Source organism: Mustela nigripes, chromosome 1 (genome assembly GCF_022355385.1).
Source record: "Mustela nigripes isolate SB6536 chromosome 1, MUSNIG.SB6536, whole genome shotgun sequence".
NCBI classification, from domain to species: domain Eukaryota; kingdom Metazoa; phylum Chordata; class Mammalia; order Carnivora; family Mustelidae; genus Mustela; species Mustela nigripes.
Genome location: NC_081557.1, coordinates 11,265,830 through 11,289,740, shown reverse-complemented (window position 1 = coordinate 11,289,740; position 23,911 = coordinate 11,265,830). Strand labels below are relative to the sequence as shown.

The 23,911-nt window shown below is 46.6% G+C and overlaps 1 protein-coding gene, 1 long non-coding RNA gene, 7 other non-coding genes and 1 pseudogene across 10 annotated transcripts in view; 3 read left to right on the top strand and 7 right to left on the bottom strand.

Annotated features, from left to right (window-relative positions):
- Positions 1-6,071, bottom strand: part of LOC132009142 (uncharacterized) — a 97,542-nt gene extending 91,471 nt beyond the window's left edge. For both annotated transcript variants that reach the window (XR_009401813.1, XR_009401830.1), the window contains exons 1-2: positions 5,662-6,071; positions 4,744-4,909 (exon numbers count right to left, since the gene is read on the bottom strand). This is a non-coding gene — a long non-coding RNA (uncharacterized LOC132009142). The remainder of the gene's footprint in view (positions 1-4,743; positions 4,910-5,661) is intronic.
- TRNAV-UAC (transfer RNA valine (anticodon UAC)) lies at positions 2,862-2,934 on the bottom strand. The gene has a single exon. It is a non-coding gene; the product is annotated as a tRNA-Val (tRNA).
- TRNAR-UCU (transfer RNA arginine (anticodon UCU)) lies at positions 3,211-3,296 on the top strand. Its single transcript is given in 2 exon segments — positions 3,211-3,247; positions 3,261-3,296. It is a non-coding gene; the product is annotated as a tRNA-Arg (tRNA).
- TRNAL-UAA (transfer RNA leucine (anticodon UAA)) lies at positions 3,675-3,757 on the top strand. The gene has a single exon. It is a non-coding gene; the product is annotated as a tRNA-Leu (tRNA).
- Positions 5,336-5,408, top strand: TRNAK-UUU (transfer RNA lysine (anticodon UUU)). The gene has a single exon. It is a non-coding gene; the product is annotated as a tRNA-Lys (tRNA).
- Positions 6,072-6,335: 264 nt separating the features above from the next.
- TRNAF-GAA (transfer RNA phenylalanine (anticodon GAA)) lies at positions 6,336-6,408 on the bottom strand. The gene has a single exon. It is a non-coding gene; the product is annotated as a tRNA-Phe (tRNA).
- Positions 6,409-9,121: 2,713 nt separating this feature from the next.
- On the bottom strand, positions 9,122-9,194 carry TRNAK-UUU (transfer RNA lysine (anticodon UUU)). Its single transcript has one exon. It is a non-coding gene; the product is annotated as a tRNA-Lys (tRNA).
- A 3,336-nt stretch (positions 9,195-12,530) lies between these two features.
- On the bottom strand, positions 12,531-12,603 carry TRNAF-GAA (transfer RNA phenylalanine (anticodon GAA)). The gene has a single exon. It is a non-coding gene; the product is annotated as a tRNA-Phe (tRNA).
- A 1,322-nt stretch (positions 12,604-13,925) lies between these two features.
- On the bottom strand, positions 13,926-14,236 carry LOC132013504 (U6 snRNA-associated Sm-like protein LSm3; annotated as a pseudogene).
- Positions 14,237-16,566: 2,330 nt separating this feature from the next.
- OSBP (oxysterol binding protein) overlaps positions 16,567-23,911 on the bottom strand; it is a 34,133-nt gene continuing 26,788 nt past the window's right edge. The window contains exons 10-14 of the mRNA XM_059404899.1: positions 22,525-22,628; positions 20,942-21,037; positions 19,992-20,173; positions 19,027-19,247; positions 16,567-18,930 (exon numbers count right to left, since the gene is read on the bottom strand). Coding sequence (XP_059260882.1) covers positions 18,788-18,930; positions 19,027-19,247; positions 19,992-20,173; positions 20,942-21,037; positions 22,525-22,628 — 746 coding nt within the window. The 3' untranslated portion in view covers positions 16,567-18,787. The remainder of the gene's footprint in view (positions 18,931-19,026; positions 19,248-19,991; positions 20,174-20,941; positions 21,038-22,524; positions 22,629-23,911) is intronic.

The window sequence follows — 23,911 nt, the reverse complement described above, 5'->3', positions numbered from 1 at the left end:
GTCTTCTAGAGTGCTTTACAAAATCCCTCTACAGGGGCCCTTGCATAATTTACACAGTTCCTTAGTCCATTCAGGCTGCTGTAACAAAAATAGCACAGACTGGGTGGCTTATAAGAAGCAGAAATCTACCTCACCGATTTGGAGTTTGGGAAGTCCAAGATCAGGGCACTAGCAGATTTGGTCTGGTAAGAACACTGGTTCATAGATCACTGTCTTCTTGCTGTTCTACATAGCAGAGGGGATGAGGGAACTTTCTGGGGACTCTCCTAAAAGGGCACTAATCCATGGGGTGTCTGGATGGCTCAGTTGGTTAGTGTCTGCCTTTGGCTCAGGTCATTATCTCAGGGTCCTGAGATTGAATCCTGCATCAGGCTTCCTGCTCAGCAGGGGCTCTGCTTGTCCCTCTGCTCCTCCCCCGCTATTCTCTCTCTCTTTCTCTCTCAAATAAATGAAAATATTAATAAATAAATAAATAAATAAAAGGGCACTAATCCCACTGATAAGGGTATTATTCTACCTTCCAACACCCCCAGCACCATCACATTGAGGATTAGCTTTCAGCATACATGTTTTGGGGGCTCATAAACATTCAGACCATAGCACCCAGTTATAGAGGTTTCAAAAGGACCAAAGGTGTAACAGGTAAATTTTAAGTAAATAATAACCTGGAGAAAATACAGCACCATTTTTGGAACATAATCTCAGAAAGGGGAAGCATTTTCTAGGAAAGAAAATTTAAATCTCCCCCTCAAAACTAAATAAAAGGATAAGGAATTTGACTATGTTAAAAGTTTTTAAATTTCTGCACAAAGTATCAAAAGTAAAATCAAGAGGCAAATGCTAAGTCTGGGAAACACATTTGCGAAATATATCTAAGTCTATACTTATAAAAACACCTAAAAATTACCAATATAATAGAAATTTGGACAAAAGGATAGAACAGATCGTAGGATGGAAGGAAGGGAGGGAGGGGAAAAGGAAGATAGGGAGGAAAGAGAATGTTTTTTAAGCACATGAATAATCAACCTTACTCTGATGAAAGACATATAAATTAAAACATCTTCCCCTTTCAAAAGGCAAAGAGACCCAAAAGCATGTTAATATTTTTTATCTGAGACTGAAGTCAAGCAAGCACTCTCACATTGGTGGGAGTATAATATTGTCCAAGCCCTTTGGAGGTGAAAGTAGCAATATTCACAGAAATATAACATATATATTCCCAGTAATTCCTCAGCTTAAGATTCTGGGGAGGATTTAGCAAATTAATGTATGTAAAGCATTTCAATGAAATGCACATAGCAAGCATTTAACAAATGACATCTATCATCATCATTATGGTCTGTCCCTGACCAGTATGATCCTGTGCAATCCCTTACCCTCCCTATGCTTCTTCCTCATCTCCCAAATGGGTTAGACAATAATACAATCATTTTGAGTGTTACCTGAGCCGACTGAGACTCCTGCCTAGCCACATGGGAAATACCTAGTCAAGATTTTGCTATTATTACTCTTTATGTTGATCCGCCCCCAAACCACTGAACAAGGAAATCCACCACCAGCACTGTCTGTAATGGTTCATCAAATGGTATAAACAATCGTGATACATTCATTCATAAGTCTGCTCATCCTTTCGCTTCCTGTGAATGAATTCTTCCCAGAATATCGTTGGGGGGAGGGGAATAGTACCTATGGTATGCTATCTTTTGTACGAAAATCCTAATTGGCTGATAAAGAAGGGCGCGCCTGTACTGGAGAACGCAAAGACTAGCCCTGAAGGGTCACAAAAGAAACTTCTAGTGGTTAACAGGTGGGAGGTGTTGAAGAGAAAGCTGGACTCCAGTTAAAAGGGAGAGCACAGATTTTAATCAGTAATACGCTATTGCAAGAGGGACAAGTGTCCAGCATGAACTGCATTCAGCGTTGATTTGTACAGAGTGGCTGGGCATTTTAAAGAATAATGAAGGAATAGTAGAGGGTGTGATTGGAGCTCAGTAGAGTCAGGGGAGTGAAAATAACAAAAAATCTGGAAACGGGGGAGTTGGTCTACATAAACCCCACGTGGTCCTTAACTCTAACAAAAGTTGGGCTCTTTGCCTTCCCACAGACGTTGGGAGACTGGGGGTCCTGTGCTCAGGTGTTGGCTGAAACCAACAGTAAATTGGGCAGCCTTCATTCAGTTCTCTCAGGCAGCACTTCAGGTGGACCTAGGGTCACCTTGGGAATGCCTAAAAACCATGTTAGCGTTGCAGTTAGTTCCAGTCATCACGGCGAGGTTGACAGGCCTCGTGGAGAAGCAGGCTCAGAGCTCGGGTCGTTTGGTTAAAGAGAAAAGCTTGGTCAGAGGGGGGCATCACTATAAGACATGTGGGGCTCTCTGAATTCCGTAGCAGGGATATATAATTTTTCAAAAAGATTTTTAATTCCAGTAAATAATGAGACCAGTGGAGTAGGATTAATCAGCAAGGGAGGGGGGTAACCCTCCGACTATCCCCCCGCACTGAGTCGGTGGCGGCAGCTTTTAAAAGGTGGCCCGAGCAGGGCTTAGGAAGGAGCAAGTAAGCTCAGACCCCGCGCAGGCACTGAGAGGCCGGACTGCAGGGTGGTCCGGAGGGCGCAGGCGCAGAGGCGCGCTGAGACAGACGCCGGGTCGACCGCCTGCACCTCCCCAGAGGCGCCACACGGGGGCAGCCTCGGCGGCGGATCCGCGCGGGCGCCTGTCGGACTGGAGCCGACGCGGCCGGGCGCAGCGCCGAGCCCGGGGCGCGGAACCGCAGCGCCACTCGCTTCCCCGAGTAAAATTCAGGACCTGGCTGGCAAAGGGAAACCTGAAAATATCGCTAAAAGGTATAATTACGACCCCCTGGTTCCACTGGGGCTCGAACCCAGGACCTTCTGCGCGTAAAGCAGACGTGCTAACCGCTACACTATGGAACCACGCGCTGCACCAGCTCTCCAGGGTGGAAGAACTGCACACAAAGACCTTTCTCTTTCCAACGTGCACCGAGACTGGGAGTTGCTGCCCGGCTGTCGCTTACGGAGACACACTTTCAGATCTCGGACTTGCCAGCGCAGCTCCCACCCACGCTTCTCCTTGGCCGCACCGGCTCCACCGCTTGTCGGAGAGGCAGACGGGCGTGGCCGCGGCGAGCGTCCGGGGACAGGAGCCGCGCCTGCCTTGATGTAAGCGGCGCGGAGGGGGTGCCGGTGCCTGGCTCTGTGGCGCAATGGATAGCGCATTGGACTTCTAGACAGATGAAGGCATTCAAAGGTTGTGGGTTCGAGTCCCACCAGAGTCGCTTTTGTTTTGGTAAGGAAAAGGACGAAGGAAAAGGAAGGGAAGAAAAAAAAAAAGAACACCTTAACCGACTTAAAAATTCCGCATCCCACTCCCCCGCGATGGAAAGAAACTCATTCCCAGCTCCTTGTTGTGTCCTCTCGTGCGAAGGTGGTAAGAATCCCGCCACCTGAGTCTTCCAGTGGCTTTGAAGGGGGCCCCAGAGTCTCTAGTGACCGAAGATGGAAAAATCAGCATGATGTGATATGTTACTGGGATTTTTTTTTCCCCTTCCTTATATTGTTCTTTTACGTTGGCAATGAAAATTTTTAATTGTTTTGAAACGATAGCAGCTTCGTATTGGTCAAGTTGCGTAAAAGAAAACAGCGACACGAAGGGTACCAGAATGGCCGAGTGGTTAAGGCGTTGGACTTAAGATCCAATGGATTCATATCCTCGTGGGTTCGAACCCCACTTCTGGTAAAGGTTATCCCTGCTTTTCCAGAAAAAAACCATTCTCTCTAAATTTCCCGAAGGCTTAAAGGTGGCAAACAGTTTGGGACCTCCGACTGGATACAGGGCAATGATGTTGTCTTAATCTGAATGTTAATGTTTTTGCCAGATGGATACAGGGCAATGATGTTGTCTTAATCTGAATGTTAATGTTTTTGCCAGAAACGGAACCTTTAGCAACAAATTCAGAATTGGTGGTTTGGAAAACTGAAATGAAAGGTCTGTGTACAACTATACCTTGGGGACAGGGGGAGGGGAGACACACTATGTAGTAAAAACCTTCAACCTTTGAGATGAGTCAACGGTTATTTCTTAAGATCCTGCTATGCACCAACGACTGTTCTAAACGCTCAGGTTATGGGAATGCAAACTTTTTTTTCTTTAAGTAAAAGAAAAAATAAGGACAACAAAAAAGACAAGGTCCTCACCAACAAGATTACTGTCCAGCAGCACTTACAGCACACAGTGATGGGAAGAGGTGGTTTATAAATTAGCAACTAAACAGAATTTCTGATGGCAATAAGCACTTGAACATAAAGAAAACGGGGTAGCACAAGAGGGTGGTATAGAACTTTTTCAAGCCCAAGCTTATTCCATTTGTGGAAGTCATTCACCTTGACATGAATGTTCCCCTCCTCTCTCCACGAAACAAAAACTCCCAAGAACAAATTCTGCTCTCGGAACCTTGACTAAAAGCATTCCTTGACCCATGGCCCTCATTCATGCCACGGAAGTTTTGAGAGTTTGAGCCGTGTCAGCCACTGGCCAGGCATTGGGGACATACAGGGTGTCTGCCTCCCAGCAGAAACATTCGAGGAGGAAAGATCGATCCTCATACAGGTGTTGAAGGTACCCTGTAACAGGTAGAATTCTTTCCCAGTCTACAGGGGCCCCGTCACCATTCATAGCTCAGTTCAGGCTTCCCCACCCCCCTGGAAGACTTTACTGCCTCTTACTTCTGGTGTCGGCCGGGTAACGCGGCCGAAGCCAGTTTCCCACCGTCAAAGAGCTGGATCGGGTGCCTCTGGTAGCGCGTCCTGTCGCGGCACTGAGGACCAGGACTGGGCCTTTGCAGCCCCAGTTTGCCTAAAGGCTGGAGAGCGTCAGGCCCTCGATGAACGCCTGTTGAATAGATTAGTGGAAATTTAATTACTCGTAAATCACCACTCGGGACTTTTCAAAGACCAGCACTGGAATTAAAAATGCCGCTGCTCAGCCAAAAGCACGCGGAGAGGTCCTAAATCTAGGGAATTCCTCTGGTGACGGACCCTTTAGGATGCCAGCTCTTTCGGGAGGGAGGGTGGAGGCGGGGAGGGGGTTGCTGCCCGCGGACAAGGCAGGAGAGGCAGGCGGATACTCTCTTTACAGTCTGTCTCTGATGGTAGAAAAGGGATTCCATCCCGCCAAACACGCACTGGAGCTTGATTCTGCAGTTTCACCGCGCAGGAAATCAGTAAAAGGACTAAGGGTGTTAATTCAGTAGGAAAAGAATGCGGACACGTGCCCTATTGAACTGCGCATAGGGCCAGGAAACCTACTGTCCAACGAGCCCGGATAGCTCAGTCGGTAGAGCATCAGACTTTTAATCTGAGGGTCCAGGGTTCAAGTCCCTGTTCGGGCGGAGGTAATTTTAAATTCCAAAAACAAATTTGAGACAGTGTTCACACCCCTCTTAATGAACAGGTCGGGGGTAGGCAAAGCACACCTGGGTTGTGCGGGGTGGGGGGGCAGGTTACCCCCCAGGCCTGGCCCTACCCACAGTGGACCTAGCGCATGCGCAGAGGGCCACCTGAGGAGCCTTCCAAGCTCGGACCTTTCTCTTCCAACTTTGGAATGTGACTTTTTGCCTGTGATATTTTTTCCTTGAAACTTACTTTTCTACCCGGCACATCGATAGATCTATGCGCAAGAAAACCGCAGCCCCGTCGTCAGTCCTGACCTGACAGGAACGCTCCTGGCGGTCACTGCGCCGCGTTCGGCTCTGAGCAATCGTTCGCGCCACGTTTACTAAAGGCGCAGTGAGAAAACGGGTTCCAAGGACTCTTTCAAACCGAGACTCGTGCTTCTGAGTCACATCTCCGGCTGGGAACCATCCGTATAGACAGACGTTTTAGGGCCATGGGCACGTCTGTCACCCACGAGAAAAACTCGCGAGCCCTATGAGCTGACGGCACTGGGAGGCTACTGTGCAGTCTTACACTGGGGGCGGGGCACTCCGCCCCTCTGGGCTGGAGACCAGGCCCACGGCCGCAGGACGCCCCGCGTGCTGAACGAAAGCACGAAAACCCTCTCGGCCGGTGCGCACGCGCAGCGGAGGGCACACGCGCTGAGAGCCGCACGGCCGCTGCGCAAGCGCAGAAGAGGAAAACACAGGCTAAGAGACCCCCACCCACCCATCCACGACCCAACCAAGCCGCTGCGCAGGCGCGGGGGGCTGGGCACGCGCAGACCTGCAGGGCCTCTGCGCAGGCGTATCGGGGGGCACAAGGGAGACTACTCAAAGGAACAGATTCTCTGGCCTGTCCTGGGACGTGTGGGCAAAAGACCCTGCCGAAACCCGGGATCGAACCAGGGACCTTTAGATCTTCAGTCTAACGCTCTCCCAACTGAGCTATTTCGGCGAAGACGAGCGCGCTTGCTACCCTGTTAGGGGAAATTTAAAAAAGAAAGCAAAGGGGAAAAGAAACCACCTTTCTCTTATCTTTGCTTTTTCAGTTCCTAATTTCGCCTTCCAAATCATACTGTGTACAGCTCTCAGGTTTTGAGAGCAGTGGATGAGAAAACTAATTCCTGTCCTAGGAGGAAGATTTGGCATTCTTATCCTAATGTTAACAGGATTGCAAGGTTCTTGTCTCACAGAGTCAAAGAATGAATCTTGGGGACTCTAAAAGGGTAAAGCGAAGTGAAAGTTTATTAAGTGAAGGTGAGAGCAGAAGGGAAGTGAGAAGGGGTCCGGAATGGGTTGCCACGGAGGGCTTTTGGTGGCCGTCTTTTACTGAGAACTGCCTGGGAGGCTTGTGGCCTTGAGATCCTCGCACCATCTTGGAGTTTGAGCAAGGACTATTGAGAACACCCTTAATTACTTAATTCTTTGAGGTTTGATCATTTTCTGTGATTACACTGTAGCCGCAAACAAAACAAAACAAAACAAAACAAAACTAACGGGAAAAAAAAAAAAAAAAACCCTCCCTAACATCCAGAGCCAGGTGGTCTGGTCTACTCCTTTATCTCTTGTTCACTCTGGCTTATCACTTGGGCCTGCCAGGAATAGTTTCAGAGCCTAGTCAGGGGCCCCCTACCTCTGCCTGCCTATATCTTAACCCTTTCCTTCATCGCTAATGCTTTCTCTCTCTTTCCCCGGGGCCCTCCCCAACAAGAGTAAATAGGGCCACTTACTAAGTGCCTACTGTGTGCCTGGACCTGACCTACATGGTCTCATTCAATCTCCACCCACTTCATCCTTGCCCTAAGGTTGATAATATGATAATTTTTAAATGAAGTAACTGATCTCATACAGAACTGAACCAGAGCTGTCCAGCTCCAAAGCCCAAAATGTCTTGGTCAAGACGACATAGGGTTGTTTTCTGGCTTTTTGTTTTGTTTTGTTTTGTTTTGTTTTGTTTTCTCACTTTTCCCTCTTTGGTGAAAGACGGAGGGAGTGACCTTGAGGGGAAGGGAGGAGGGAACCAGGAGATCGCAATGCTCTCCACCCCCAGTCCTCTCCTTGTCCCAGCTCACTCTGTTCTTTTTCAGTCAGGAAATGATTGGAGCAAAGACTTCACTTTTCAAGGTTGCCAAAAGTGCACTGGATCACTCTCCAAAGGACTCCCTCAAAGAGAAGAAAAATTGACATAGCTCCTCACATTGTTTCTCTCCCTGAGATGCCATCTGAACCCCTTGGTTCACTTTTTTCAAGAAAAAAGCCTGACTGGCCCAATGAGTACACTTACTTGGATCAGTGACCATTGCTGTCCCTTCAGCACATACCAACTAACACAAATCACATGAATATGGATAGGCTTATCATCTTGGGCTTATTGGGAGTCTGTTTCTTTGGAATGGTTCCTTACCTGTTTCGACAGGTATCTTTTGTTTCCTCCCTAGATTCAATATAATAACAATATTAAATATTGGATAATAATAATGAGAATAGCTACAGTACATTGAATGTTTACCTTGGGGAAAAACTCTACAAGCACTGTGTATGCCTTGTTACCTCATTTGATAACAAGTTCATAAGATGGATGCTGTTGCTCTGATTCGCTTTCTCCTGATGAGGAGGCTGCACTTTGGAGACTGGGAGGTAATTGTGGGTCTGTGTAGGCTCTGGGTAAGGCACTTCAGTGTGGAGGGTGAAGGCCCAGCCTCCCTCTTGAGTGCTCCTTCCATCCTGGATCTGCCACACTAATCAGGACTCCCTGGGTACCACCATCCATCAGCTAAGAGGGCAGGTGACTCAACCTACACCTCCATCCTGCTAAGGAGATCAATGCAGACTCTCCTTTGTTGCCTAGTGACAGGGTCAGTCTCTAGTGAAGCAAGGATGCCCCTTCCCTCTACCTCCCGAGGAACCCGTGCCTAAGCTTTTCTTGTGTCCACAACCCAACTTCCTCAATACCTTTCAGAAGTTAACTCCTTCCTTTGTTAGCTGATTTAATTTGTTTTTGCAACACCAGGATTTGCCCCCATTCCAGCCTCTTGAAGTCTTTCCAATTAGCACCCTTCTTTTTCCCACAGCAGAAGCTGCCATGTCCACCTCAACTCCTCCCTGTGTTCAGGGTCACAATTTGCAAGGGAAGGGTAGAGAGAAGCCTTCGTTTAGAGAGGGGACTGCTCTGTTTGGTGCGTGGGTTTCTAGATGGTTGTCTCTTCCTTTTCAGAGTGCAGACATATTCTCTAGAAGCATAGAAAAGTGGCGTATAGGTGCAAGATGCACGCCATAGTCGCAGGCACCTAGCAGGAGGGAACCCCAGAGACACGGTCAGCGGGGACGGCCCCAAACAGCGACGGAGGGCGGTGCCTGGGCGGTCCTGGAAGGCATCTGTTCCCTCTTCCTGTGAATACAGCAGTCAGTAGTTGGGACCCCGGAGCCTGCCTAGTGGTTGCAGAATAAAGCAGCCTATTTAATGACTTGGAGCAGTGCGCCGCAAATTTTCCGGAGGCCCTTTGCACAAAGGTTCCCAGTGTCAGTCCTCGCTGAGGTCGTGCTTTTCACGGAAGCGTCTTGACTCAAAACCCACGCGCTCAAAGATTTTACTCTTTTCTCTGAAGGCAACCCGGATGACGAAAGTTTATTCTTATTTTTAAATTATTAAGGAAAAAAAGAGAGCAGTCCGCCCGAACAGGGACTTGAACCCTGGACCCTCAGATTAAAAGTCTGATGCTCTACCGACTGAGCTATCCGGGCTCACGGGAAGTCCCTCCCTGCTGTGGTAGAAAGCTCTGTTGCCTTCTGCGCTGCGCGCTAACAGAAACACATTGCGTGAGTTCCGGGACTTCTCCTCTGACTGTGATCTAGCCCAGTTCCGACCCACTGCCCTGGGGGGAAGGTGTCAGGTGGTTTTTTGGCAGCTGCTTGCAGAGTTCTTAAATAAAAAGCATCCCGTTTTATTTAGAAACTGCTTGGCAAACATGAATCTTGAGTTCTGCAAAAGCCTGTGGAAAGGAGGAGAAGCCATTTAGTCACTGCCCTCCACCCCCACCCCCATCCCGCCACGCGTTTATTTGCCCTAAAAGCAAAGAGCACGGGGTCGGCGATCACAGTGCAGTGTTAAAGGTATCAAGTGCCCCTTCTTCCGAGAAGCACCCCTTCGCAGCTCTGGTCCCCATCTCAGGTGCCCACCTCAAAAGAAGCGCGAAGGGTATTAATTAAAAGAGATGATATGAGCGGGCTCCGGCCAGAAGCGCCAGCAGCCACCTCGGACCCGCGCCTGGGCCTGGAGAGCACGCCCCTACGCCTCCGCCCCCTCTCCACCCCCTCCCACCCCCTCCCACCCCCTGGCACCCCCTTATTCCGCGGCCACTGGCCAGGCCTCCGCGCACGCGTGCTCGCGCCGCCCTGCAAGGGCGAACCCTCATCTCCCCACCTCTGGACCGCACACGCCACTATTTGCATATTACAGACCCCAGGGCTGCCTTTCGGTCCTCTGTGCCTTTACGCATGCTGTTCCCTCGAAATGGCCTACCACCTCCCTTTCACTCCTTGCCCTCGCCCGTCCCAAGCGTCTTTGAGAACTCCGTTTAACCTCCATCCTCCCTAGGAAGTACCTTCTGGTGACCCGCACCATCCCTGGTCTTCACCTCCGCTACACTGCGGATCTACTACAGGTCGGGCAGGCAAGCATACAGGCAGTAAACCTTTCAGAACCTCGTAATCTAATGCTTTAATAGAGAAAAATACTTGTGCTTTAGTAACACAGACGGACAACCAGAAGGCCGGCAGAGTAGACGCTGGCAGACACCCAATCTTCGCACTTCTTGCTTGGATCCCAAGTCCAACCCGTGGGGATTCAACCTTTTTCTCTTCAGGCTGGAAAATGGGAAGGCCCAACACTGAGAGAGAGCGCGCAATTTTAAGAAATTGGTGCACAGCTGTGGGCGTTGGCGACTTTAACTACCCTATTGGGTAGGCCAACAGACTGGAAATTCAGGTAAGAGTTGGTGTTGCAGGCTTGAGTCAGATGATGGAGACCTAGGTAGGTTTTCTAGTTGCCATCTTGAAAAGAGTTCCTTCTTCGTCAGGAAAACCCAGTCTTTGCTCTTAAACTTTCAGATGATTGGATGAGGCCCAGCCACATTTCAGGGGACAATCTGCTTTACTCAAAGTCTGATCTACATGTTCCTCACATCTAAACACCTTCACAGCAGCACCTAGACTGGTGTTTGAGTGAACAACCCGGCACCACACCACAGCCTTGCCACGGTGACCTATAAAACTCCCTGTCACACGTGCTGACATACATCATGCAAACTTGCAAGTCCTCTATGTATTAGTACATCATTCTGTTTTCCTTCCTTTTGGCCATCATTAGATTTCAAGAGTCCCTCATCAAAATGCACCCTTCCACCCAAGAACACAAGGAACTGGGGGACAAAGCCCCTCATCAGCTATTGTCTTGGCACAGACAAGCAGAAAGGGGAGGGCACATAAATAGGCCCCAAAGCAATATTTCTGCATTTTGCCTTTCACCACAACTAGGGTTTTTAGAACGTGAGGACTGACTCTCCATTCTCTCTCCCCACATCCCAGCCTGGTGTCCAGCCAGAAAGAAGGCATCCCTGAGTGTGTGTTGTTCCATTGCACTATCTTGACAGAGTGACTCATCTGTAAGTATGAGTAAGTAATATTAATAGTATGTAATAGTAAGTATGAGTAATATTGTTGTTATTCATCTTAACAAGTATAAGATCAATAAATATAGTAATAAGTATTATTCACCATCTTAACAAGTAATAAGTATTATTAATAATATAGTATATATTATATAATAATATATAAGTATTGTTATACTTATTACTGTTATAATAATATGTATTCTGTATTATATAACAATAATGATTATTACTATTATTATTACTACTACTCCCATTATTATTAGTACTACTACTACTACTATTATTATTCCAACTATTATTACTATTACAACTACTAGGATCCAGCCCAGAGCCTCCAAATTCCCCCTCCCTGCCACCCCTATCCCAGACCGAGGTAAACAGCTCTGGAAGCCTGGGCCAGTAGGATGGCGGATTCCCTGAGGCTCATTTCCTGGGGATCTCTGCCACCGCCAGCTTCGGTGATGGGCGCAAAGGCGTTTTGTATGTGGGGAGATGTTGAGAATAAGAACCTACCAGCGTGTTCCGAAACCGGATCGTCCAGAGGGTAGTTTCTCAGTATATTTGCTGGGGCGCGGTGGGGCAGGGGGCGCAGCCCGTTCAGAGCGTATGTATGTATATATGATACACAATAGTGGTTTGCGATTTGGCAAATACAAATTCAGTTAAAGTTAAATTTCTGAGAAACGAGTGTGTACTTTGGTCCACGCGGTATTTGGGATATGCTTATACTAAAAAACATTCATTATTTCTTTGAAATTCAAATTTAATTGGGCGTCCTGTATTTGGTTTGATAAGAGTGGTGTAGACACGAACCAGAAAGGGCTTTCCATACTCACCACCACCACCACCGAAAGCTGTTCTAGGTTTTTGTCATTGTTAAACCAGCTGGATCAAACCGAAATAGAGGACTTTTCTGGCCGAGAGGGGGTCCGGGCTGCCCGCCATCCCCACCGAGCCCCCGCACGCCCGGGACCGAGCCCCGCGCCCTGCGCTCTGCTCCTGGCTGGCGGCCGCCGGGCCGTCAAGTCCCCTGCCGAGCCCGGGCGCGCTAGTGGCTCGGACTCGCGGAGACAGGTCCCAGCGCCAGCAGCTCCTGGAACGTCGCGGGAAACTGGAACGAAAGGGCGGGAGCGATCCAGAAGCAAGTGAGCGGCTCGCGGTGCGTAGGGAGAACGAAAGCGTGGTCTCAGCCAGCAAGGTCCGCGAAGGGAGCCCGGCTTAATACAGAGCAGTTTAGAAACGGGATAAATCCCTTTTTCGGTTTTCAGTCCTCCCACTGGGAGAGGTTTGAAAAAGGACTCGAAGAAGCTCGTATGGGTGAGAATTGTGACAAGTGGGAATCGTGTCGTAATGAGACCGGTGCGGCCCAGCGAGAAGGGATGCTCCTGACCGTGGCATCTAAAACCACTGCCGAAACCCGGGATCGAACCAGGGACCTTTAGATCTTCAGTCTAACGCTCTCCCAACTGAGCTATTTCGGCTGCTTGTTAGAAGTGCTTTCTGTATTTCCGTAATGAAATACTAATTTGTTTGGTTGTAACGAGAGAGCTCAGGATGAGTTCGGCTGGAGGTCAGCATTTAGCAAATATTAGGTGAGAAAGCCAAGCTTCTGTTTATGAGCCAGAAATGACGAATAATTTTACATTGCTCAGTTGTTTGGACTCAAGAAATGTATGAAATTGAACAGGAAGGCCATTCATAAAAGACTTCAAACGTGACTTTTCCATGTTACCCCTAGAGGTGTGCATAGAGTCGCTGCATCTGTATGTTAAAAGCAACTAGTTGCTAAAACTAACTCTTTAAAATATACCTCAATTTTTGTAACCCCATCTTGGCGTTTTTTAAACTTTCAAATACATAGACACTGTCAAAAAGTGGAATTGGCTGCGACCTTTCCCAAACTCTAAGAAGCAAGCTGTGGTTTAATCATATCCCCTTAAAGCTGATTTTATCCCACCTCTTCCTGTTTCATAATTTTGCTTCTCCTGCTGCTCTCCACCTATAATCAGACCCAAGTGCTGTTCATTCCAGTTCAGTGTTTCTGGAATCCTTCCACTTCTCTTCATTCTTACATCTTCCCCAACCTCTTCATTATCTTCCTACCCGTAAGTTTACACTGGAACCCATCACCCTGCTTAAAAATCCTTCAGGGTCTCCCCAGTTGAGAGCAAAATCCGAGACTACTACTACTACTACTACTACTACTACTACTACTACTACTACTTCTTCTTCTTCTTCTTCTTCTTCTTCTTCTTCTTCTTCTTCTTCTTCTTCTTTTTTTTGTCAAAAAAGAAACATCAAATTTAAAGGAAAAAATATCAGAAATTGTCTGAAAAAACAACAGAACAAATCAATTCCTGAAAAAAAGAATTCTGCATCTTGGTGATCACATTTATTGAAAGTGTTGGAAAAAACTAAAATGCCCTTTAGCTTAAGAATTTTTGAGTTATCTGGAATGCTTGGGTGTCTCTGTCAGTGTAGTGTCTGCCTTCAGCTCTAGTCATGATCCCAGGGTCCAGGGATTGAGTCCTACTGGATCCTACTCAGCAGGGAGCTGCTTCTCCCTCTGCCTGCTGCTCCCCATTCTTGCTCTCTCTCTCTCTCTGACAAATGAATGAATTTTTAAAAAGGGGGGGGGGATTTTTTAGTTATCTGCAAATCAACTCATTTCAGGAGTGGAAGAATCCTTGGCCATTTCTTAATACCACAATTTTACACAGATCTCTTTTTTGAATGTCTTCTACATTTAAAGAGGCAATCCTACTAAATCTCCTATATTCCATACACAATAAATTCTTTTGTTTCAGCCAACTTTCAGTGGAGGGGCAACTAGTACAACACCATTTCCCCAGACAAAAAGCATCAGCATATTCCATTTTGTTAATTTATATATCTCTTTGTATGTTTCCTTATCAATTCTATAGTATTCACAGTTTCTTCCATATCTCTCAATATCATATTTAAATGCTGATGATAAGCATGTAATCTGCCTTGAAGTTCTCTGTCATTTCTCACTTTCACTTTAAATTCGCTCATTGGGGCTGAGCCTGATGACATCCAGGGACTCTACTGCGGTGTTGGTTTTTGTTGCTGGTCGATCTCATCTGCCACGTTTCAAAACCCAAAACTTCTCTCTTTATATGGTATACAGACTTCCAGAACTTGGGTCCTTCCTCTCTCCAGCACCACTATCATTGCTTCCTCCTGGACTCTGAACTCTAGCCATTCATGCAGCCGTCCAAACTCAGGATGCTTTCCTAGACTTTGCTCTTCTTCTGCCCTTCCCTAACCCCTATTAAGCCTGCAACTTCCAAAGCGGATACATTCTCCTAGTTCCAGACGCCTTCTTGGACACGCCTCTATCCTGTCCCTCTCGTACTCCCAATAATAGGCTGGTGACCCCCTCCAGTGCTTTTACACCATTTATCAAACCAGACTGTAACTGCCTGTTTATCAGAGCTCTTTCTTGTCATTTGTAACCCTAATGTATGTTACATAACAGACTGGAGTCAATGTTGAAGGAGAGAGAAAGGAGAGAGAGACAGAGGGAAGAAAAGAGAGAGAAAGAAAGCCCTATCTCAGGCCCAACTGATTCTTTACTAACTTTTAATATCACCTGGTTAAATTCAAGTATGATCTCTGCAAAGCTATTTATAGAGGATTCGAGCTTTCTAGTTCTTGACTTTAAACACAACTCCTGAGGCCACCCTGCTTCCTTCCCCTGAGGAGTCCATGTGAACCGAAATGCTAGGCGGAAGGAAGGCCTGAGGAGACTATACTAACATTATTGTCTGAACTTGGAAGGAAAAGCTGTGAGAGGCTTGAAGTGCTTCCCACAGGGCAGGACAGATCACGGGGCAAAAGCTTTGTAACTTTTAGAAGCAAGCTCTACATTTTGATGACTGTCTTAGAGTTTCACAGGCTATCTACTTTATAGCGAATAACTTCCAAAGATTTCTACATCTCCTTTCGGGGTTGGTTTTCACTTATCTTGCCAAAAGTAGAATAGGCCTTGAAATTTAAAGGTTTGCCATTTTTGTGGGACTTCAGAGGTCCCTGACTAGTGTTATAATTTTGCTGGGTCCTCATTTTGAATCATCAGTGAGTGTGGTAGGCCTTTGGGAATCCACATCACAACCCATCAGGTCATAGCAGCCCATGGAAGGACGAAAGAAGGGATTGTTAAACTGTCTCAGGTACATTTGACTGCCCCTATTGGAGGAAGTTATAAGGCACAGGGCTATTCAAGGTAGCCAGATATAACTGTCAGAAACAGCAGGTGCCTACTGCAATGATATTTAGCTTGCTAGAAAAAAAGCCCTTAAGGTCCTGAAACTTACCATCAAGCCCAGCAATGTGAATCAGGCAAATGACCTGAACGGATGCGTGGCCTTCCCAAGAACCGGGCTAGGAAAATCACCTCTGGCAACATAGCTAATTTTGTGGACACGATAGCCTGAGAAATAAAGGCATCTGGAGGCTGGACTTCAAGGATGCTCCTTTCTTCAGGCGTACCTCCAAAGTGGCGCTACTCACATCATTAAGCCTCTGGAAACAGAAGTGTGCATTACTGCATGATGTGAGGAGGAAATGACTTCACTGTCAGCTGCCTTCCAACCCAGCTTCTCCTAGAACACGAGGTAGTAGGGGTCACAGACTTGGGGGGTCAAACAAACCCAGCTTTGAATTCCAACACCGTGACTAACCAATCAGCTGTGTAACCTTAGTGAATTTATTTAAATTAGGCGTTCCCCGCCACTCCCCCCCCCCTGCCTTCTCTACCTCACATGACGATTCTAACACTTAGCTCTTAAAATTGTTCAAGTGTGAGCTGGACAATGTTCAGAATTCCTAACAGCACGCTGGATGCAGAAGCAGATGCTCAGCCACAGGGCAGGACCTGTGTGCTGCCTCTCTGGGCCCCTTTGATTCCTTTGCGCACCCTGACCCTCTCCCTGAACTTTATAGAGAAAAACTGACCAACCATCTTCCCAGTCCTTAATTCTCTCCCAAGGCCTTCAAATCAGTACTCAATTGCTTGTTTCAAAGTACAGAATTTGAATCCCTACATGGAACAGTAAGAATCTGAAAATCTTAACGGGCAAAAATGAAATTCAAGAAAACTTTTGTTTTTTGAAGTGAAATAGGTCCAACATCAAAAACACTAGAAACCATTTCCCTATACCAAGGGTGGGGGGCACTGATGGTTACATTCCATTAAAGTGGAAAGGGCTGTTAAAACTACTCTTCTGTCCACAGGCCCTTGAGAATGTTGTCAGACAGTTAAGACATCTGGAAACCCGCGCCCCATTTTTCTTTCAACTGCTCACAAAGATCCGCTGCCTGATTCCCAAGAACAAACTGGCGCCTGGCCGGTTCTCCAGCCGCTCCCCACCCCACCAACTTGTTATCTAGTAGGAGTCAAGTGAATCAGACAAACGATATGACTTTTTAAAAATTATTTAATTTAGTAGTTTTCTTGGAAAAAAACACAATAAGGCAAAAAAAATGAAAATATATATAGTTTTGTCTTGATGTGACTTCATTTCACCTGAAGGACTCAGAGCTTCTCCATTAGCAGGAATCGGGACTGGGGATCAGGCTGGGAAATGTAGTGCAGATGGTGGAAGAAGAAAGGTGGGGGATAATGCAGAGACGTTCAGTTGGTTGAGGAATTCCTGCTCTGGCTAAAACCCCCCGAAAGGTCACGGCCTTAGCGGGCCTCCTTGAAAGAAGCCCCAGCACAATCCCGCGCTTAGCTTGGGAGTTGGGGTCTTGGGAGGAAACTCCGCAGTGGTTGCCCGTCTCTCAAGTGCCTCACAGCTAGGAAGGGAGGAATGGCGAGGAAGGAATAGAAGTACTAATTTCCCCAGTATAAATCCAATTTCCATGCAGGGATGGCTTCCTCTGGAATGGTATTTCCCCCAGGACCCACACTGGCTGAGGCTCAGCAGTTAAGGAACAGAAACGAAATACACGAACAGAAAGCATACAAGGAAGGCACCTCAATTTGTGATCCTCAACCAAGGGTGGGCTGCACAGGGGCGGATTCCTGAACAAGACAACTGAAACAAATACAGAACACAAAATGAAGGAAGCCAGGGCCCCACAGGAGTAGTTCTCTTACCCACCCCACGTGACAGCACTTTCAGCCCCACGTCCTAGGAAGAAGTGTCTTTTGGGAATCAGCTGTGTGTGGTGGGATTTGGGCAGAGGCAGAATTAAACTGGAAACTACCGTCCTGACTCTCTACCCAGGCTCTTCCTAAAAAAAGAAAGGAAAAAGGCAGGAAAGAGTTGGGATTTCATTTTCAAGACTCAGGTCATTAGGAGAGCAGAACTTAGACAGCAGTGGGCACTCCGTGATACAGACCCGGGATCGAGTCCCTGCTCAGTAACTGCCGGAGGTGATCCTGCTTAGGGTCTGAGTCTGTCTGCCCCTAAAAGAGGGAAAACAGAGGAGGTTCCATTCCACATCAGTGTGTCCAAGAGAGAGTCCCAGGGAGATAAAGGATATCAAAAAACAAGATTCTTAATGGGAAGAAGGAAAATCAAACAAAAAAATTAGATTTTTCTCTACATATATATAATATACAGATATTTAACACATTATTCGAGAGGTGGCTCCAGTCCATGGGGCTTGAGAGATGGTGAAAACTTTTGTTTCCAATTAACTCCTTCTCTCAAATTCGGAATCATACCAGAGTGGGATAGGTAATGCTCTGCTCCACCCTGGGGCACAGACCCAAACCGGTATTGCGCTGAGAGAGAGAGGAGGGAAGAGAGACGGAGGGAGGCCGGGAGCGAGGGAGGAGCAAGAAAGGCAATGAAGAGCGGGGGTGAGGAGGAACTGGGAAAGCAAAGTGGCTAGCGGTCTTTTCTACCCTGCCTTGTGTTCTCACAAGTTCCCTGTGTGAGCAAGTCCATAAATTCCCTTGTGAGGATAACACAACCCTCCTACCAACCCCCAAAGTGGCCTCCGGTTGCTGTCAAAGATAGAGGACAGCAGAAGGGTAGGTTACACAAATGAAGATAGAAACTTCCAAGAAATGTCAGTCTGAGTGTTCCAATCTTACAAGACAAGTCCCCCTGCAATTGTTCTGATACTGCAGTTGTATCGGGGCAGACGCCCCATGAGACTGACCCCGTGCGGGACCCCATCTCGAGACGCCATGCCTAAGCTCCAGCGCGGTCATTCACGATGCCTCCATTGGTTAAGTCTTACGTGCTCCTTTCAAGGAGCTTCTAAATTCAGCTCTCGCTCTGAACAGCACCAAAATGCCCCCGAATCATCACCTCACGCAGCCCTTGGCTGAGCAGGATGCTACGGGGGAGGGTGAATGACGTCATCCTAAAGTGGGGGCAGAGGGAGGAGGCCGAGCCAGGAACACCTGACTGCAGAAGTGGAGCAGCGCCCCACTCCGGCCACTAAGCCTCCCCCTCCCACACACAGGTACCTAGTAAGTCGATTTCAGTTTCAATCAGCTAAGGCAACCAGCCAATCACCACCACTGGTGTCTGCTTCTGGTGATTGATTTGGACAGAATGATTGGTTAAGACAGACAAACTGGAGGAAGGCGATCGGTCAGAGTCCCCAACGCCAGCTTTCCCGCACATCCTCTGTCCTCTTCTCCTCTGGATCCTCCACCTTCTCGTTGCTGCCACTTCAGAAAATGTCCGGGCATGAGGTCCAGTCCTGTTTTTCCTTACACTCCCAGTATCCTCCCCTATAAATATGGGTTAGCTCCTTGGTAACAGGGTCCTTCTTCCGCTCAAACCACAGCGCCTTATAGGGATCATAGGGTGTGCCTAAAAGGGAAAGCAGGTGAAGAAAAACAGATTGAGAGCCAGAAACACACCAAATGATTCTCTACCCATCAAGAGAGTGGAAGATGGATTCGTTACCATCCTCTGTGGCTTTCATAGCTTCTGCTTCTCTCTTCTTTCTGGAAAGTCTTTGCTTTTCCTCCAGGCGCTGCTTCTCAGCATTGGCTTCATCCCAGCGCCCGTTTTCCATCAGTCTCTGGTCAGGCCGCAATCGGCTGTCTGTGGGGGCGGTGCCGCTTTCCCAGGCGTTGAGCGTCAGAGCAAGCTCTGAGAAGTAGTACATGTTTTCCGCATTCTTCCTACAAATCAAGGATGAGAAAGACGGGTGACGCCAGAGCCCAGGCCCTTATTAAGGAGCAACAACCAAGCACCCTGCCAAAAGACGGCCTCCTCAAAGCTGTTCTACAGATGGACTCTAGGACGGTGGCAGGTTCCCCTCATGCAGCAGAGAACCAGACTGGACCATCCCCATCCCCTCCCTGGGCATCACTCACTACAGGAGTTTACTGGGCTTGTGCTGTGCTCAGCGGACATTAGGAAGAAATGCCTTAGGAAAAATGAAACCTTCTACCGAATGAAAATTCCTTATTCTTATTTCCTTTGCTTTCTTTGTAACCTCCTTCTGGGATAATCTTGGCTCTTACTCTAGACTGAACATAGGAAATGACAGGAGACAAATGGCCTCCATCTTTATTCCAAATTCCAGAATATGACCTCAGGAACCTTTATATTGCCACTGGGTCTCGGGCTAAGTTGTTAACAGGTGGTAGGCATCTTTCTCCTCTAGCTGCTTCTGAGTCACTTTGCTCTAAATTATGAATATTTTTTGGCAGATGTGACTTGGTTAGTTTCAATTTTCTTGACCAAGCCCATGACAACCCAAATCATATGGTGACGGCCTTCTGGTAATCTCTCCAAAGGTTCTTATTTCCCTGGCTTGATCCCTCACATAATTAAGTGGAAAGGCCGGCAGAAATGCTATCAGTACTGCTCCAAGGTGGAGGTCAAAGTATTACCTGGACAGCATGCATACTGATACTCACGGTAAAGGGTTCCTTTTCCATAGCATGACCCTGCTTTCTTCTGCCTCATGGCCTCTCTGCCGAGCATCACCCCCATTTTCCCCAACGACTGGTTGTACTTTGAAACAATCCATTTTCTCGTCCCATGTCCCCAGAAGGGCAAAGTGAACTTTTCCTGATGGATCTGTCACTTCCCCTGTTACCTACAATGATGGAAAGTAGGGCTTTGGAGTACGGCATTCACTGTGGGTTAGCTTACCTGACTATTCTGGAAACAAAGGTCCTATGGTCAATATTGGTTCAATTCTGCTACAACAAACACCATGGAACACCAAAATTGTTTTGGTAAACTTTTTTGAGCTGCTTAAAATAAATGAGCCATGAGTTGTGGTTTCATCATTTTGTTGTATAGGGATTTTCGTTGCAATGATATATGCAGGAAAAGGATCTGAATGGTACTCAGAATTATGGTATTTTCTTCTTTCTATGGTTTTCTCTTCTCTCTGGTATTTTCTTCTTTCTTCAGAGACAGCCACAAACAGATTTAACTCCCCAGCTCTTCTTTACTCTCCATCAAACTCATGGCGCAATTGCGCTATGGTGTTGACACAGGACTCGCGCTTAGACCTCACAGCGGTCGAACTGCCCATCCTTCTTCCTGAAATCCTTCTATTGGTCTATTGGTCTATTGGTGTTTCCCATTTTCAATCTCTCCTTGCTCTTGACTTTTACTTTCTTATTTAATGTCTTTACCAGAAAAGACAATGATTTGGTTTGGTAATGCAATCTAGTCCCCCTTCCTGCTGACTTTCTCCTTTAATGTCGCCTTTTTTTAAAATCACCACATACATATTTAGGAGATACATATGTTTAGACTATCTCCTAATCCATCATCTATACCAGCCCCCAAAGAGTAGGCTTTCTAAGAGACACACACTAAAGAAAAACATTTAAACTCCAACTTCTCTTACCTTTCTTGCTACATCGCGTGAGAAGTAGCTATAAGGAACAAATTTAAGATTGCACTTGTCTCCCGTCTTGTGATTCACAATATCAATTTCACCAGACTATAAAATAAAAAGCATCATGGATTGATTTTATTAAGACCGGAGGACTTGAATATCTGCCAGACCCCATGCCTTATAATTCTTCACTTTTCCATCGTATACTTTCAGACTCCCTTGGTTAAGGATTCCAGTCTCAGCCGACCCCAACAAGCTGTGAAATCCCTTCGGAACCTTGGTATTCCAGATTGGGATCAAGATCAAATGGCCTTCTGGTTTTCTGTCAATCATGTGTCCCATGTTAGGTGACAAGATTTGCCTTTCAGCACATATACTGATATTCACATAATAATGTACCTTTCCCAACCAAGCCCCCACTCATACCCTTCATGAACTCTACGGTTAAGTCAAAGTACTCTACTCACAATTACAAGGTTACATATAACAGGCCTTTCTACACTTTATTTTCTCCTCTATCTTCTAAATCCCAAACCACTTTAAGACTCAGCTTGGGGCGCCTGGGTGGCTCAATCAGTTAACTAACTCTTGGGTTTCAGCTTAGGTCATGATCTCAGAGCTGTGAGATCAAATCCCTGCACTGGGCTCTGTGCTTAGTGTGGAATCTGCTTGGGATTCTCTCTACCCCCTTCTCTCTCTCTGCCCCTCCCCCTTGCTTGCCCCCACCTCTCTAAAATAAATAAATAAAATCTAAAACGAAACAATACAACAGCAACATCAAAACCTCAGCTTAATTCCCACATCTACCATGTAGGCTTTCCTGACTGCCAGAGAGTATTCCCTTTCTTTTCTGAATTTATTGCAACCATCATCTTAAGAGCAAACTGACAATTATTTAGATGTTATCTTAGTACAGCTCTTTCTTTTTTTCTTTTTTAAAAGATTTTATTTATTTATTTGACAGAGAAAGAGAGATCACAAGTAGGCAGAGAAGCAGGCGGAAAGAGAGGAGGAAGCAGCTCCTGGCAGAGCAGAGAGCCCGATGCAGGGCTCAATCCCAGGACCCTGGGATCATGACCCAAGCCTAAGGCAGAGGCTTTAACCCACTGAGCCACCCAGGTGACCCCTTAGTACAGCTCTTACCACTAGCATATTTTGTTAACACTTTTCAATTTATACCTATTTGTCATGTTGTCGCCAATGATACAATAACTCTTTGAAGGACAATGTCTTATCTGGCTTTGTATCCCTAAGACCTAGCCCTCTGCCTAGCAGTCATGTCTGATAAATAATGAAAGGATGAAGAGTAAGAGTCGTGTTTATTATTTTGTTGAACTTTCATAGTAGCTAACATAGTCCTGGTAGAGTAGTTATAGAATGAATGTTATAAATTGGTCATTCATAAGAAATAATCTGTGGTATAGAAACTTGGGAGGTCAGGGTAGGGCTTCTGGCTGAGAGCAATTCCTTAGGAGAAATGGATAAATCAGTAACAACAGTGTGGGGCCAGTTCACATGTCCTTGATACTTCACAGATGTACCTATGAACGTATTCTCCTGAACTTCAGAACACTTTGGGCACTTCTGCTTACCTGATCTATCCACAACTTGCCCACAATAATGTTGTGCACCGTTGTGGTAACCTTCTTCCAAGTATAGTGGTGCCCAGTTGCATGGAAAATACAGTGGATGCTACCTGGAAACAGAGAGAGGTACTCAAATTAAGACAAGTATTAGAATAATACCACCATATTCACTACAAGTAACAACGGATTGATTTTCTTCTATTAACAGTTCTTACTTTTAAAAGGAAAATAATAAACCAAAAGGGCTTTATAATCTTCTTAAATGTTAGAAGCACTGATTGAATTTTTTCACTTCATTTTTAAATTTATGAATGAACTATAACTAAATGATGACCAACACTGACAACTAATAGCGCGTAGCTAGGAAGCAATATTCTGGAATTGTAGAAATAGAAATGAAAGCAAAAGCTCCAATCTTTTCACCAACTGTGCCTGCCACACAAGTTGCAAAATGTACAAGAACAGGTCAAATCTGCCCCAACATGAAGAAATAAAAGTGAACCGCAGAAAGGAGCACACATGGGTAGTCAGGCCCGGGGGCCAGGCCTTCTTGTTAGTCACTAGCTGTGGGACCTGAAGTAAACCACTTTCCTAAGGGCCTTAACAGTAATGGAGTAGTGGATAGAGCAGGGGCTTTGGAATCAGGCAGAAATGGACTGAATCCCAGATCCAGCACTCATTAGAGGTGTGACCCTGGGCTATATAATGAAGAATTTGCCTGACTCTGAAAATGGTTCCTGGGAGGGAACCTCTAAACCCCTAGACCTTCCCAAGGGATAGTAGTATCCTTGTTATTCATGGCGCCTTAAGAGTTTATGTCAGTGAAGTAACACGATGGGCCTCTGGATAGCTTATGCTCAGGATGAGTCAGGCCAGAAAAATCAACTATGTGTTAGAGACTTGGGGCCTTGAATCACTTGCTATCAGATGGACTTCCCTTCCCTTCCCTACCATTCCCAGAATGGTATTCCCTTCCCTCCAGGGAGGGAAGGAGGCCTGGGTATTGAGTGTAGTCATGGGGCCAATAGTTCAATCGTGCCCACCTAATGAAACCCTAGTAATATATCTGGACAGTGGATCTTGTTGTGGCTTCCTGGTTTGTGAACACATCAATGCGCCAAAAGGATTATGGGCCCTGATTCCATGAGCGAAGGCACGGAAGCTCTAAGTTCAGGACACTTGCAGACCTTGCCCTATGTGTCTCTCCATTTGGCCAGTCCTGATTTGTACCCTTTATAATGAAACTATGATAGTGAGGATAGTTCTCTCCTGGGTTCTATGAGTCATCCTAGCAAATTACCGAAAGTAAAGCCAGTTGGTCAGAAGTACAGAGGGCCTGGGGACCCCCAAACTTGTGGCTGGCCCCTGAGGTGAGGACAGTCTTGCTGGAGCC